At 43.5% G+C, this 15,245-nt stretch overlaps 1 protein-coding gene across 4 annotated transcripts in view; it reads left to right on the forward strand.

The window, feature by feature from the left end:
• The window catches only part of CYFIP1 (cytoplasmic FMR1 interacting protein 1), a 63,509-nt gene extending 49,073 nt beyond the window's left edge, over positions 1 to 14,436 (forward strand). For all 4 annotated transcript variants that reach the window (XM_027446899.3, XM_027446895.3, XM_005024843.6 and 1 more), the window contains exons 25-31: positions 1,125 to 1,215; positions 8,027 to 8,157; positions 9,100 to 9,172; positions 10,382 to 10,476; positions 11,692 to 11,930; positions 12,728 to 12,875; positions 13,364 to 14,436. In XM_027446899.3, coding sequence (XP_027302700.1) covers positions 1,125 to 1,215; positions 8,027 to 8,157; positions 9,100 to 9,172; positions 10,382 to 10,476; positions 11,692 to 11,930; positions 12,728 to 12,875; positions 13,364 to 13,528 — 942 coding nt within the window. In that variant the 3' untranslated portion in view covers positions 13,529 to 14,436. The remainder of the gene's footprint in view (positions 1 to 1,124; positions 1,216 to 8,026; positions 8,158 to 9,099; positions 9,173 to 10,381; positions 10,477 to 11,691; positions 11,931 to 12,727; positions 12,876 to 13,363) is intronic.
• The last annotated feature ends 809 nt before the right edge of the window (positions 14,437 to 15,245 follow it).

Here is a 15,245-nt window from a genome sequence, read left to right on the forward strand (position 1 = left end):
AAGGGAGGTTTAATCTCCACGCTTGATCTAGCGGAGGATAGCATCAAGCCTATTTAGAAGAGTGCTCAGACCAGATGTTGAAGAAGTTCTCCACACAGCCGTTGTATCTCGTATTGGAAATGGCCTTATCTGTAACTAGAAGGAGACTGAGGGGCTGTTTGTTCACAGCATTGTTAATATCTGCATACAGCCATAATGCATTTAAGTTTAAGGCACAGAAATGGTCCTTTGTTCCCTGCCCTAGCTGCCTATGAGGAGCACACTGCCAAAATAATCCAGCTGTAAGAGGTGGAAAACTGTAATATTCATAATCTCCCCTCACATACTTGACATGTTTGGTAGCTTGTCTATCACGATCCCCACCATGTTCTACGTACGCTTTTGAAATTCTAGAATGGATGGGGCCTGCTTGAAGGGATGCCATGGTACCATCTTCAGGGAAAGATGGGCTTTGAGCAACCTGGGGTTGGAATTAGATGGTCTTTAAGGTCCCTTCCAACCAAAACCACTCTATGATTCTATAAAAACTGTCATAATTTTCTTGCTCTGGGTATTGGTTTGTTTTTGGGGGGCAGATTATAATTATTATTTGCAAATCATCTCAGTTCACTGAAGGTAGCGTGGAGTGATTAGGCATTTATGAAGGAGGCTGAAAGGACTGGGGGGAGGTATCCTGCTGATGCTTGTGGCAAATGTTGAGATACAGGGAGATGTATGTATGTGTATATGTCTGGAATGCCAAGCTAAGCTGTTACAGGCATACCTGGTACTAAGAACTGAAAACATTCAGATGAACTTTATTTTTTCTCACCAAAAATCAAAAGGTTGGTCAGACAATAGAGACGGTCTGTAAGAAAAGATGCTTTCCTGTACTTCTTTTTTTTTCCCTTCCTGGCTTTAGCTGCTCTGCCACTTCTCCCATGGCAAACCAGTGTCTAATGCCTTATGAAGGAACTGCGTTACAGTGCAACTGTATTCATCTGGAGAAGCTGCTTTTCTGAAGATGACTGACAGAGTTAAATGCATCATTTTTAGGCCCTGTTCAATCCACATGCTTTTTGAACACGATTGTTGTTTCTCAGTTAGTAACGCTGACATATTAACGAGCTCTTCTTTTCTCTTAGTTACAAGGGACGATTCTTCAGTATGTCAAGACCCTAATGGAAGTGATGCCTAAGATCTGCAGGTTGCCAAGACACGAGTATGGTTCTCCAGGTTAGTTCGTGTTTGATGTTACCATAGTAGCCTTAATGAGATTATACTAATTACTGTCTTCTGGATCATGCCTACCTCTCTGTCCCTCCCTCTTCTTTGTCCCATTAATTAGCACTTAGTCTTTTTTTCCTAGCAAGAGCCATTAAAAGCTGGGCAATCAGAAAGTGCCTAATAAAGGACTGTACGGTGTTTTAAAACCTAGGTCCTTAGGGCAAATAAAAGGAAGGCAATCTGTTGATAGAGAAGCAGCCTTGTGACACAATTGAACTTGAGCTGGGATGTTCAGAATAGTTTTAATTCTAGGCTTCCTCGTAAGCATGGCGAGCTTTTCCTTTGCAAGTTAGCCTCTTTAGCTAACACTGACTCTCTGGAAAAGCTTTCATTCCCTCTTGCCTTTACCTTTATGAAAGATAACGGAATGATGCTCCTGAGACGCAAACTGGTCCTGCCAGAAGAGTTATGTCTGGATGTGTGGGGAACAGCTTAGCCACTTAACAGGAGGCATGACAGTTGCAGAAGAAATGCCTTGGAAAGTTGCTTGCCACTATGGGGGAAATAATTGGCTAATTAGTATTTATCACATTGTTCGCTGAAATTCTGAAACTGAAATTCTGAAACCCCCTTCAAAATATTCCTCCTACACAATGCCTAATTAACACAAATTAATCTTTCCATGTGCCACCCACCTCCTGAGTACATCTATTTTTCCAGAGTTGCTTAAGTTTATTAAATGCCACTCCAAGTGGAGTGGGGTTGTTTCTTCTGCTTCCCACAGCTTGCTCAACACTCATTATCAATGTTAAACGAAATCGAGGACTTACTGTTTCCTTCCTGTTTTTCTCCCTGGAGTGTAGAAATGGATGAATCATGGTAGTTAGAAGTATAAAAATAACCTATCTGAGTTTTTTAGCCACTCATTAAGGCCTGACCACAAAAGCAGCATGTATTCTCAAATACAGGTTATGCATCACCAGGGTCTGAGGCGAGGTTAGGAAGTTTGTGTTCTCTTGCTGGAGATCCTCACCTGTGAGAGTATTTGGTGGGAGATGCCCTGGGACCTAAGCAGAAACTTTCTTCTAAGAATAAAAGGCAACCTGTCTCATAAGAAAGGAAAAACTTGACTTGTGTGATGGTAGCCTTCACACAGTCGATCTACACTTGCTACAGGACCTAAACACTTTAAAATCCTTCATAACTTTCTTGTTTTGTACAAATACTGAGCAATTTTGACCTTGTATTTAGAAAAATATCCCATATGTTTAGATGCCTGCCGTAGGGAGAGGTCAGAGTAATTCTTCATGTTACAATATAAGATAGTTAGCAACTAGAATTGGAATGGGTCTGGAAAAAACACCTGATTGTGTGCTCCTTCAGCACCCCTGTGGCTGGCACACAGGCAGGTTTTGTCTTGGCACGTGTACTTTTCCTGTTCTGAAATATTTCAGGCAAAGAACACTTAATGACTTCCCAGACAGTCTCTTCCAAGAAGTGGCAGACCAGCCTTTGTGGTGCTGTCACGGCTTCTCTCCGTACTCTTTAGAAGATACTAAACAGAAAACGTGTGGGGAAGCTCAGGGCGTTTTCATCTGACTGCAGCATCACCGAAGGATTGTGTTGCTGTCTCTGGAGCCTTTCCATCAGGGAGCTGTCTGCCCTCGGAGCAGATCTGTCTGATCAGAGAAATCATTGTCTGTGATGGGAACGTGCTGTAGATTTTAGCCTTGGTCTGGCACGCTGAGAGGAACTGCCAGGGTGCACAAGGGGGAGGCTCAACCCATGCTTGATTTGAATCCCATTCATCTCCTTCCTCTGTTAAATTCTCTGCAGCTGTCTCTGCCACGCCTTGTTTACTGGGTTTGCACTGAAAATACAAGCGAGTACACGCCAACTGTTGTCTCTTCCTTCCTCTGCCTCCCAAAGCCTCCTGCAGAAGTAGTGCTTAGTGGTTGGAGCAGTAAGCCTGCGTGTTCTGGAGCATGTTTGGATGCTGCTGCTTTTCTTTGCTGCCAAAACATCTGATCACTTCTTTGTAATCGCCACGACCTACGCAAAAAGGCCAAATCTGTGATTCTCATCTAGATTAAATATGTAGATTCTCCTCTGTCTCAATGTAACATGCATTTATCAATTCAGAATTAATTCCCTGAGTCCACTCTCCCCATGCAAAGCAATGTAAGTGTGCTCAGCAGTGCTCTGGCTGTCTCATGCACTTCCAGCCTTGATTGCGAGAGCTTTGTTTGGACTCCACTGACTGCATCCTGCGAGCTCTGCGTACTCAGCCCTCCAGACCCATGGGTTTCTGAACAGGGATTTATTCTCGCTACAGACAGTGGCTTTAGTTGTTCAGGACTGCTGCTCGCCAATGGGTTTGTTTCCATAGAAACAATCTTAAAGCAGAGGGGAGCTTGCTTCTCCTGTAGTCATAAAAATATTTGTCTAAAAATACATTAAGCATAAGGAATGTTTAAAGGGACCTTTTAGAGTCTCTAAGATTAGGGGAATATTGACTTTAAAAAGTTTAAACTTGAGCTTTGATCTTGGAAATAACATTTTTTGGTATCTTCCTCATATTTGAATATAGCCTTCCTGCTTTTCATAAACAAGCATTTCATCTCCTGCCACTCTGAAATGTCTTTAGACATGGTGAGGAAAGGAGTTTGTCAGCTCTGCTGTGAGATGAGGCTTAGATTTGTGTCACTGCCACATCACCCCTACAGGGGAAAGTTTTGAAAGAAAATCCATGAGCTCAGCAAGGTATGAACTAGCCAAGAAGGTAGCCTAAGTGCAGGCTTTTTTCCTAAGTACAGCATTTCCACGTTTCTTATTTAAAAAAAATAATACATAAAATAAAAGCTAATTTCTTGGTGGAACACCGTGGCTTGAATCCTTTTGTGGAAGAACAGGAAGGAAATTTATTCATAGTTTTTTCTGGAATCTGTCCATTGGAGATAGATTTTCAAAAGAATTTGGGTACGAGGGGAGATAAAAAGCAGGAAAAGCCACGAGGAGTGTTGAGGGACTTGCAGAAAAACAAAGGGCAGGCTACTTTTGAGCTCTAGTATCAGCTTACTCAGCAAAGCCAAACTTTCTCAAACTTCCCATGCAATGTTCACTTCCGTCTGCTTTTGGATTTGCAACTTGCCATTCAGTTGCAAAAAGAAAGCTGAGCAATGCCACTGAAATCATTTAAAAGGCAGTGGTGAAGGAGGTGCCCTTCAAATGTCTACGCTTGACGGAAGTGGAGGTAGTCCCAGTTCACTGTCAAAAAAAATGCAGAAGTTTAAGTGGTGTTTTCATAAAATGAAGACCTAGGTGGTGGTCTTGACGGAGCAGTGAGCAACGCAGTGGACATGAAGACCAACGGGATAGTTATTTCTAGCAAAATAAATGGTGCACAGGCTGTTTGATCATAACTCCCAGCTATCCGTGTATCTGCTCAAATACGATGAACACTTCTGTTGAAAGTTAATGCAAAGTTAATGATGTCTCTTGTGTGCCAAAGGAATAATCAGAGACAGCATTTGAAGACGTGTAGGAAAGCGAACATAAAGTAAAGGTCATTGTAGCACCCAGTTTCTTGGGAACAGTTCTGCTGCTGCAGATGAGCAGATCTCACTTCAAGTCAGCGCTCTGCAGAAAACGAACCATAACGCGGCTAGACCAGCAATTATTTTCAAGATCAAGTTTTGTTGTTAGCTCACACTTGAGGTCTGCAATTAACAGCCAATTCTCACCCAGTCTCTCAGGTACCAGCATTGGTGCAAGCTCTGGAACGTGTTTGGTTTGAGTCTCTAGGTGTGAACTGAGCTTGTTTCACAGAAAAGATGGCCAAAGTGAAGAAATGCAGCCAGCTCTGCAGTGTATGCATTGATTTGGTCTGACTTCTAAATTAATTAGTGTACGGGCTGCACAGCTGAAACTTCACATCTGCTGTTTGAGTGCTGTCGAGATGAGGTTTTGGACTCAGCGATGGAGCCTAATCCTGGACTAATCTTCTGTACTTTACTGGATCCCTTTTACATCAGCAGCCTTGCTTCTGTTGGGATCTGTGTAAATGAGGAATTGGGATTATATCACCAATTACCATTACACCTAACGTCATTCCATCTGCAGGAATAGATGGGTTTAATTAAAATTGATTTATTGGAAAGAAGGAGCAAACTGGTTGAAAAATGCAAATGCAGTGTGTAGGTAACTAGTTCAGTAACGCACAAATTGCACCAACAAAACAGACTGAGGAGGAGGAGGAAAGGTTGCGTGCAGTTGAATGAAACTTTCCAAAGACACTTGTTCTGTTTCCAGGAAATCCACGGGCTGGGCAGGGGATTGAAGGCATCTGAAGATCCTACCCTTTTCCATCCCCTTCGTGACCACTGGTTGTTTCTACTGCAGCAGCAGAATCATCCTTCCCTCTCTCCTCAGCTTCCATTTCTCACCAAACTGCTCCCTGCTCGTCAGACAGGCTAAAGGGGAAAAACACCCCCATGTCTGTTCGTGTAGCCAGTATCCTACTTGGGGACTATGTGGAGAAGTCTGCAGTCAGTTACTCGCTGTGTTTTGGGGAGTCTCCCAGCCCTTTTGGCAGTTCACCATCCATTTCTGTGTACGTGTTGTGGGTATTACGAGCAGACGTGTTGGTAGATGTTCTGCTCTGGTTTCCTCGATGACCCAGACTTAAATTCATGATGGACTTTCCCTCCCAGAACAGCATCCAGTCTTGGTATGAGGAAAGTATTTGACTTCTAGCTGTTGATCCTTAGAAGCCCTTTCGTTGCCAGAGAAAGCCACAGAAACACTAAGTCATGTAACTGAGACACGCTAGAGACTTGTAGGGCTGCCTTTAATTCCTTCACTGTGCCTTGATTTTTTTTTTTTCTAGTGTCAAAAAGGTTTCGTGAGCATTTTTCTGCTGTATCAGTCTTTTGTTTTTAGCCTGAGGGGGAGTTGGTGTGTGCTGGTCTGACTTGATTGCCTTTAGGTATATCTCAGTGTGTTTTCCTTTGAATAAATCGAACTCAACATTCATTACGACTGAGCAACCTCCATCAGCTTTTCAGTTGTTTTTCTGTTTAGTTGCTCACCTACTGGAGCTGGGTCTGAAATCTCCCTCCACTAAATGCACGTGGGAGCACTATTTACTGCAGACTTTCTGTTGACAAACAGCTCTTGGAGCTGTGACAAAGCCAGCTCTGGATCCCCTTACCATGCACTCTGCTGATGTTTCGTTACTAAATTTAATGACGTGAGGCTTTCTAGAGAAGTGTGTGGGTTACTCGTACTGTTCCTTCCTCTGCTGTAAATTCTCAAGTTCCTCTGCTTGAATCTGAGGGATTTCCTTGGCAGAGCTACTCTCCAGCATGTATTTCATGTTTGTGTGCTCCCCCCGAGCTGTTGCCTTGTTGGGTAAATACAGAAGGGCATCTCCTGTGCAGGAGGGGTTCGTCAGCCGCATCCAAGGAGTGCATGGTGAGGTGCTGGGGGCTATCGGGTCTCTTTCCTTGCCTCCCAATTTCTTTGCGTGATTGTGTATAGATCTAACTGCAGGAATTATTAGTTGATAGTTGTAATGGAAGCTGCTCTATGTAGCATACAACTTGAAAGCTTTGCATATTTTCTTCTGCTACTGGTGTTGAGGCTTTTGGTTTCATTTTTAAAAGGTCAGGCTTATGCAAACAGATGGAAAAATGCTGATGAAAATAAGTTACAAAGAGCCTGAAGGTACTCTTTCTCACCTGCCTTGCACATTGCTTTAACCTCAATAACTACCTGAACCCGGGGCTCCCTGGGTTTGTCTGTAAACCAAACCAAGGGACCGTGCAACCTTTCTTTGCGGTGGGGGTAACAGGTGGAAGTCCACCAGTGCATTAAGCCTCACCTTTGTCTGGGAGAGCTTTGGCAGAAAAGATGTTCAGATAAATGACATGGCTTTGAAAATTGTAATTGTTTTTGTTAACAGCTTTTGGCAACGCTGACAGAAACAAGGTTCTGACCGTGCTTGTCAGCAGGAGCTGACACATCCTTGCCAGCAGAGCTTGACTCTGTGATTTTTGTGTTTAATTGGTGAGGTTGCAGCTTGCTGCTGGACATCTGCGGTGCTGTTGGAGCCCTAGCCTGCCACCAGCCGCCTTCCCCTTCTCTTCAGTATCTCTCTCTGCTCTGTGCTGCTTCTGTAATCCTGGAAAACAACAGCTGGGAACGGAGCGCGTCGGGTGGTGCCGCAGGTTGGGGGACAGAAATAGAACCGAGAACAAGAGGCTGGAACAGGCCTAATAGCAGACGAGAGCCCTGTTCTGTCTTCCTGCTTCTGGAAATGGTGTTCGTACCTCCTACGCTAGCTGCTTTTCCAGCAGGGAGAAGCAAGGTGCTCCCTCATGCATGATTTAGCCAGCCGAGCGGGTCGGCACACCGCTGCCTTACAACTTAACAACCTCTGATGGGTGATTATTTAAATACTGCTCCTTTCAGCTCCCTCTAGGCAGCACATCTGTAAACAAAAACATCTCGAGATGATAGATGGAGGAAAAAACTCCAAACCTGCACCCCTGCTTTGTTGTGCTGTGATACAGCACACTTGGGCACATTCAGAGAGCCTTGAATAGGCAAATAGGTGAGAAAATCAGTGAGCTTTTGTGGTGGAGAGAAAAAATAGTCCTGATAGGTATGACTCTTACCCACACGACCAGAGCCTTTTGTCTGCTTTCACAATAGGAGCACCTGGGTGATGATGACACAATTTCTTTCTATCTTCTGAGATGTTTTTTTTTCTCTCTCTTTTTTTTTTTTTTTTTTTTTGCTTCTCTTTTGATTTCAGGTATCTTGGAGTTTTTCCACCATCAGCTGAAGGACATCGTTGAATACGCAGAGCTGAAGACTGTCTGCTTTCAGAATTTGCGGGAAGTGGGGAACGCTGTCCTGTTCTGCCTGCTCATTGAGCAGAGCCTGGTAGGTGCCTGCTGTGCTGCTTTACAGCCCCGCCGTGTCTCAGAGCGGGCCCTGACATTTGTGGTAATGTCACAAAAAAAACAAGGGTGAAATTGGCAAGATTTTCCCTTTCTTTACCTTGTGTCTTCGAGGTGTGGAGAGACTCCCCACCTGTGTGTACGTGTAAGCACGTGCTGCTGCTGAGGCTTTCTTTCATACTCAGAAATGGGATAACCCACAGGGAGGAGAAACTGGGTTCCGTGGTGAAAAGCCGGGGAGGAGAAGGGAGAAGGTGAAGGTGAACTGCTGCCCGGGAGGTTCTGTTGGGGGGGTAATGCGGTGACCCCGGTCTGCTCCAAAAAGGGAGGAAAAAGCAGCAAAGTAATGTGTAATTTTCTGGTCCTCTGCACTTTCTCTGCATGTGCAGAAGCCAAGGACCAGGAGCTAATCTGTTTGCCTTCCCTACCTTCCTTTCCTTTCCTAATCTCTAAGGATTAAGGGTATAAAACAGCTCCTGAGAGGTGCTGTTGTGTCTCAGCCTGCCTGGCTGGGAGATGCGCCTGACACGATAATGGGTTGTGGGAATAGTGCTGGCAAAAATAACCGGGCCGTGAGTCACCCTTCACAGTCCTGTTTGGCTGCACAGGAGCCGTCTGCCACTTTCACACCGAAACTGCTCATCCCGAATTAGGCTTTTTAATAAATATCCTGTCCTTTAACAACTGCCAGCTCGGGGTGGGAGGAGAGCTGCTGGAGTTTATTTGTGAATCCGAGGTAACCTGGTGAAATCCAATTGTCGGTGGGTTTACTGCTGTGGGGAGGGCGCCCAGCAGGCAGCTACGGCAGAGGCTGGCTGCCCTCTGCTGTTTGTTTCTGCTCCAGTTTCTGGAAGCCCGGATTTGTGATCTGGCCTGGTTTGAGGATTTTTGTTACTAAGTGCCTCTTGTTTCCTTTTTGTCCTAGTCCCTGGAGGAGGTGTGTGACCTGTTGCACGCAGCACCGTTCCAAAACATCCTGCCCAGAGTTCACGTCAAAGGTACGGGCTAAATGGAAATAACTTCCTCGGGCAACACTTTCCACTTTGCTTTCTTGCTCCTACGTTTTTGGTAACCACTTCCAGTCACCCTTGACACTGCTGTTAATTTTGTGACCTGAGCTAACTGATGCAAGCCTGAAAAATCTGTTACTCCTTAGCCAGGCTCAGCACTAATTACCAGAGGAAGCTGAGGAGTACTCTGATAGAAATAAGTGGGGCATTTGGGGCAGTATTAACACCTTAATTTGGATGTGGCGAGAGGCTTTTCAGAAACTCTTGTTTAGCTGATATTATCATCAGTTAAATGGGGTAGGCTTGATTACACAAGGTATACAAAGCCCACGAGCAGATGAATTAAATGCAAGTGGTCCCTGTAGACTGTGTGCTTTTTTCTTTATTTTTATTTATTTATTTTATTTATTTATTTATTTTTACTAAATTGGCATGCTGTGAATGCAGGATTGCTTCCTTCAGTATCTGCTTTTCTTATCCTTTGTTAGGAAGTGAGCTTTTGTCCCCTCCCTCTTCTGCTTCTTCCTCTGCTGCTCCTCTGTCTCCTCTCTTCCCCACTTCTCACTGCCAGAGCAGCTGATTCGTTCTGCTTGGAGAAATCCCATCAGCTGAAAATCTTTGAGAATATTTTCAGCCTCTCTGTAGCTATTTGCATTTCCGTACATAAAACTAACCATTTGTTAGACCACTGTAAATAGCCTTTTCCCACTTGCCAGAGAACACTTCCTACTTGCCAGTGATGAGTGGGTGCCAGCTGCTTTTTTAAGCCTTACTATACATAAATGCCACCCTCGCTATAACCCACCTTCCAGAGGCAGGCATTTAAACTATGATAAGGGCAATTTAGTTGGCTTAGTACAAGTGGGAGTCAAATATGTTAGTAGCAGCAGCACAATACAGCTTTATATTCCGTCTTGAATCTAGTAATTAATTAAGTGTATTCCACTATAAATCCTTGGTTTCTTTTGTTTGAACATAACAAGCAACATTTAAAGCAACATTTAAAAATGCATTTTTCTAAAAGCACATTGAACCACCTATCTAGAACCGACATTACCTACTAAAATAAAAACTTTTCCAGCTTTTTACTGCACTGAATAAAGATTGCGTAAAAATAAAGATTGTGTAACAATAAAGATGGTCAGACATCCATTAAATGATTCAGATGAATCAGTGCTCTTTTCTTTTTTCTTTCAGAGGGTGAAAGGCTTGATGCTAAAATGAAGAGACTAGAATCGAAATACGCTCCACTACATTTAGTCCCTCTCATTGAAAGACTGGGAACACCACAGGTGATCTCTCATTTGTGTCGGAGGCAATTCAAGAAGCTTCTGGGCGCTAAAAAGCCTGGTCTTTTCACACAGTGCTGATAGCTGTGTCAGAAATTCAGCCTGCACATCCAGCTCATTCACATAACAAGAATTGTATTAGGCCATGGATTTGGTAAAGCTGTTAAAGCTGACAAGTTTAAAATATTTGAGACTGTGATGGAGGTGACAAGTTTGGAGGAAAATTGCAACTTTAATTTATGTTGCTGTGTGATAGCCTCTTGGTGTAAGGGCCAGATTGTGCGTTCCTAGTGCAAATTCCACCAAATGCAATCAGTGTTCTTGTGTGTGTAATTTTCCTAAAACAAATTATTCCCCTCATAGTCAGTAAATTAGAGAGTCACTGAAAATGAGTTCTCATTTGCGTTTTCCTGGAAACTTAATGACCAAGGAGAACCTTAGTGCTGAAGCTGCAAAGGCAATGGAGAAATATTTCCCTGTTAGTGTAAGGGCTACATTAATTCCCTGCAAACTGTAGCAGTTTATGAGATGTGAGCAGTAGAAATGAAGAGCAGGGTGCTCTGAGGCAAAGCCTTGGGACTGCTTTTATCGTAATGCATAGCGGGAGGCACTGCAGAGGAGAGCTGTCAGTGCCATGGTGCCAGCTGGGACAGCACGAACCGGTACTGCCAATTACTGGCTTTCTGCGAGGCTCTTTCTGCTGTCTTTGAAGATTTCCTGTCTCTAATGGCAGCAGGGTCAAGAGATGAATTAGAGTGCAGGCAAAGATACCGCCCATACTGGCAGCAGACCCCTGAACACCTTCTTTTTGCTTTCAGGCTCCATGCAGGCAAAAACCTCTTAAATTCTTGGTGCAGAATTAGCGTCACTGCAGTTAGCGTTACTTAGCATGGCCGTGGCCTACTTGAAAAAGCGTTTACAATTTTCTGATTTTTTTTTTTCCACTGAGGTCTGACTTCACTTCAAGTTGGGAGAAATATCTAGAACAAACCAAGTGAAACTGAAATAGGTTCGATTTTTTTTTTTTTTTTGAGCACCTACTGCATATTTTCCAATCAGTGTGCTTCAAAGTAGAGTGCAGCATGGGAACCGGAGCATTTAGGCAAACCGTGCCGTGCTGTTAGCTCACAGGGTACTTTTTTAATTGACCTTGAAGAGGTCTGTGAACAGAAAGCGTTGTATAACCAGGATTTTGCGCTTTGTTTCTCTCCATCTTAGCAAATAGCAATCGCGAGGGAAGGGGACTTGCTGACCAAAGAACGCCTCTGCTGCGGCCTGTCCATGTTCGAGGTCATCCTGACGCGGATCCGCTCCTTCCTGGACGACCCCATCTGGCGCGGGCCCCTGCCCAGCAACGGGGTGATGCACGTGGACGAGTGTGTGGAGTTCCACCGCCTGTGGAGCGCGATGCAGTTCGTCTACTGCATCCCTGTGGGAACGCACGAGTTCACTGTGGAGTACGTGTCGGGGGCTGCCAGCGCCCCACAGCCCCTGCTTTGTTCTCCCTGCAGCGCGAGGGGACGCGGGCGTTACAACAGGGGGGCTTGTTCGGGGGTCTGTGGTAGTGCAGTGAAGAAGCAGGGCTCTTGGTGCATGCACACAGATACTCCTGTATCTTTACAGAAAGTAACCCTCTGTCTTGGCAGCCTCTGATGAATGAGCCCACACCAAACAGGCCCCAGTGCATGGCTTCCAGCAGCAGTTATACCATTGCTGAAGCTGAACATAAATACAATAGCTGGACGCATGCACACATCCCTAGCAAGTGTTTTCTCATCTCAATCAAGAGCAAGGCTGAGCATTTGAAAGTTAACAGGACTGAATTCTTGGTTTTGCTGATTTTGGTGTATCCTTATCTTGAAAAACTGCTGTCACGTGCTTTTGACTGACCAGTTATGGAGGCAACAATGTAAGACATTTGCTTCCTTTCGTGTCTGCAGTCCAAAGGAGCGTAGTGGTGTTGAATTCCCCCTTTGTTTTCTCTGAAAATGAAATGCAATGCTGCTGGAGCCTAAGGGGGAGTTCATGTACATTGTAGAAAATGTACATTGTAGGAAATTTAAGCATCCATTTACATCCCCTGTGGTATCTGAAAAGAGGACTTGATTTACTAGAGGTTTTACAGTATTTTTTTGCTTACTGTCCAAAATATTCTGGAGTGATATGTATTTTGATATGTCTGATTCCTAAACTTCTCCTGTAGATGTGTTTCTGAACACTTAACGTGATTTTAACGTCGTGTTTTCTGTTTCAGGCAGTGCTTTGGAGACGGCTTGCACTGGGCTGGCTGTATGATCATTGTGCTCTTGGGGCAGCAGCGGCGCTTCGATGTGTTGGATTTCTGCTACCACCTGCTGAAAGTCCAAAAGCACGATGGCAAAGACGAAGTTATAAAGAATGTGGTAGGTTGAAAACAGCTGATCTTTATTTGCTGTAACAGCAACAAAAACAATCAGAGCTGGTTGTATTCAGGTGCAGTGTAGATGTAACAATCACTTCTGAGAATGAAACATTGAAAACGAGGGTTTTAGGAACAAAAGCTGTGACTAATACTGGAGTTCAAAGACTGATCAGTCAGAACTCTAATTTCCTGGCTATATGGGGTTTTCTTAACACTGCTCATCTCATACACATGCATGAAGATTATGACCAGGCTGTTGTAAATTACTTTTCTTGTACAAAAAGCAGCACTGCCCAGAAAACTAGAATTTTTTACAGGGTTAGCAGTGGGACGGAAACTTTCATTCATAACATTCATAACAGTGCTGTGAGTGGTGAGGTCAGCATTTTGTGCTTTTTTTTGTCTGTCTTTTTTTTTTTTTTAATCTCCAGAGCTAATTCCCGTTTGTATGTTGTGGATTTTTATTTTACTTTTTTTTGATGTTTGCAGCCTTTGAAGAAAATGGTTGAAAGAATTCGCAAGTTCCAGATTCTGAATGATGAAATAATTGCTATTTTGGACAAGTATTTGAAGTCTGGGGATGGAGAGAGCACACCTGTGGAACATGTGCGCTGCTTCCAGCCTCCTATTCATCAGTCCCTTGCCAGCAACTAGACTTCCCACCTAACAGTACTTTTTGCACCTATTTAGGCTAAAAGTATGAGAAAGGAGAAAAAAAACACACCAACAGTTTTAAAGGATCTCTTACTTCTGTTTTTCAATATGCCTGTACCATTTGAGTGGTGCACTGTCCTCTTCAGTCTCCAAGCACAGTAACTGTATACAATCCATACTTATTTTTCTAGACTAAAATTTTGTATACTTTGATTAAAAGCCTGCAAGTGTAAAGGTTCGTTTTTGAAATCTCTTTGCATTCCTGTACTGAGGTGGCTATGTTAGACTGGATTTGGCATAACTTGCCCCTATGCTGTCAAAATAATGGCTGTGGAGGGGAAGAAACTGGGTTCTGTAGAATTTTTTTTATAAATCAAATCTTAATTGTATTAGAGCATAATTGCTTAATTAGCCTTTATTAAAAAAAAAAACAAAAAAAACAAACAACAAAAAAGAACACAGAACAACAAACTCTGGTGCTTTGTGAGTAATTTTTCTAGTCAGTTGAGTGTTTTTCCTCTTCATAAAACTGTTTTCTGTGATCAGCAATAATGGGAATGAAGGCTAATTAAGGTGGTGGTTATTTAACATGGAGGTAACAGATAGTGTTCTGTTATTTTTAATTGCAGTACTTTAATTGATTACAATGGCATCTGTTTACTTTTTTCCTAATGAGAGCTTCTAACACAGCTTGTATTTTGGCTGGAGATGGATACCTGTCTAGCAAAATACATGTTTACAAGTGGTAAGGGGTTCTTACAAGAATGGTGAATAGATTGATCAGATGTAATCTATCTCAGTACATAAGCTCTAATGATTATTAATCATGATTTACTTGCAGAAAATGTTTTATTACACTTAACTGTATTATGCAAACACTGCATCAGTAAAATTGTTTGTAAAACTTTGCAACTCTAAGACTTGACTTTTAAAGCATCCAGTTCACCTGGAAGTAGGAACTCCTGCTTCCTTACTGGGGGATCTTGCCAGAACTGCTCGGTGGTGTCTCACAGCCAGTTAGCTGTTAGAATCAAGCCAAGTGGGAGTTAAGATGGTTGGAACAGACAGCAAGGCACAAGTACAGGTTTTATCCAGAGATGTTCTTTCATCAGTGGTTCTAACCCTACTGTGAAACCAGTAAGGCATCCCTTTAAGAACCTATTTTTCTCCCATCCCTCTTACTCAGTCAAGGTAAGCAACAACAGCTCCTTTTCTCCTGCTCAGCTCTTTCAAGTGTTTTGCAGTAACAACACTGTCCAGTAATGGGTAGAAATAAGTGCCTGACAGGATGCAGGCAGAAAATAAGGGATGTGTAGGTACAGGAGTGGGTAACTATTTCTGAAGAAGAAATAGGATGAAATTCCTCACCAAACTAGAGGCTAGATCATAATTGGTTTAGGAATAACAAAGTCACACGTATCTGAGGCTTCAGCTTGGCTGTGTGGTACATAAATGTTCAAGTAATAAAGTCTAGTTTTTGGCTTAAGAACTACTTAAAAATAACCAGCTGTGGTATAACCAGCAGTGTGCTCAGGTGGCCAAGAAGGCCAACGGCATCCTGGCTTGTATCAGAAACAGCGTGACCAGCAGGGCTAGGGAGGTGATCGTCCCCCGTACTCGGCTCTGGTGAGGCCGCACCTCGAGTACTGTGTTCAGTCTTGGGCCCCTCGCTACAAGAAGGACATCGAGGTGCTTAAGCGGGTCCAGAGAAGGGCGA

The sequence above is a fragment of the Anas platyrhynchos genome, chromosome 1, assembly GCF_047663525.1.
Source record: "Anas platyrhynchos isolate ZD024472 breed Pekin duck chromosome 1, IASCAAS_PekinDuck_T2T, whole genome shotgun sequence".
NCBI classification, from domain to species: domain Eukaryota; kingdom Metazoa; phylum Chordata; class Aves; order Anseriformes; family Anatidae; genus Anas; species Anas platyrhynchos.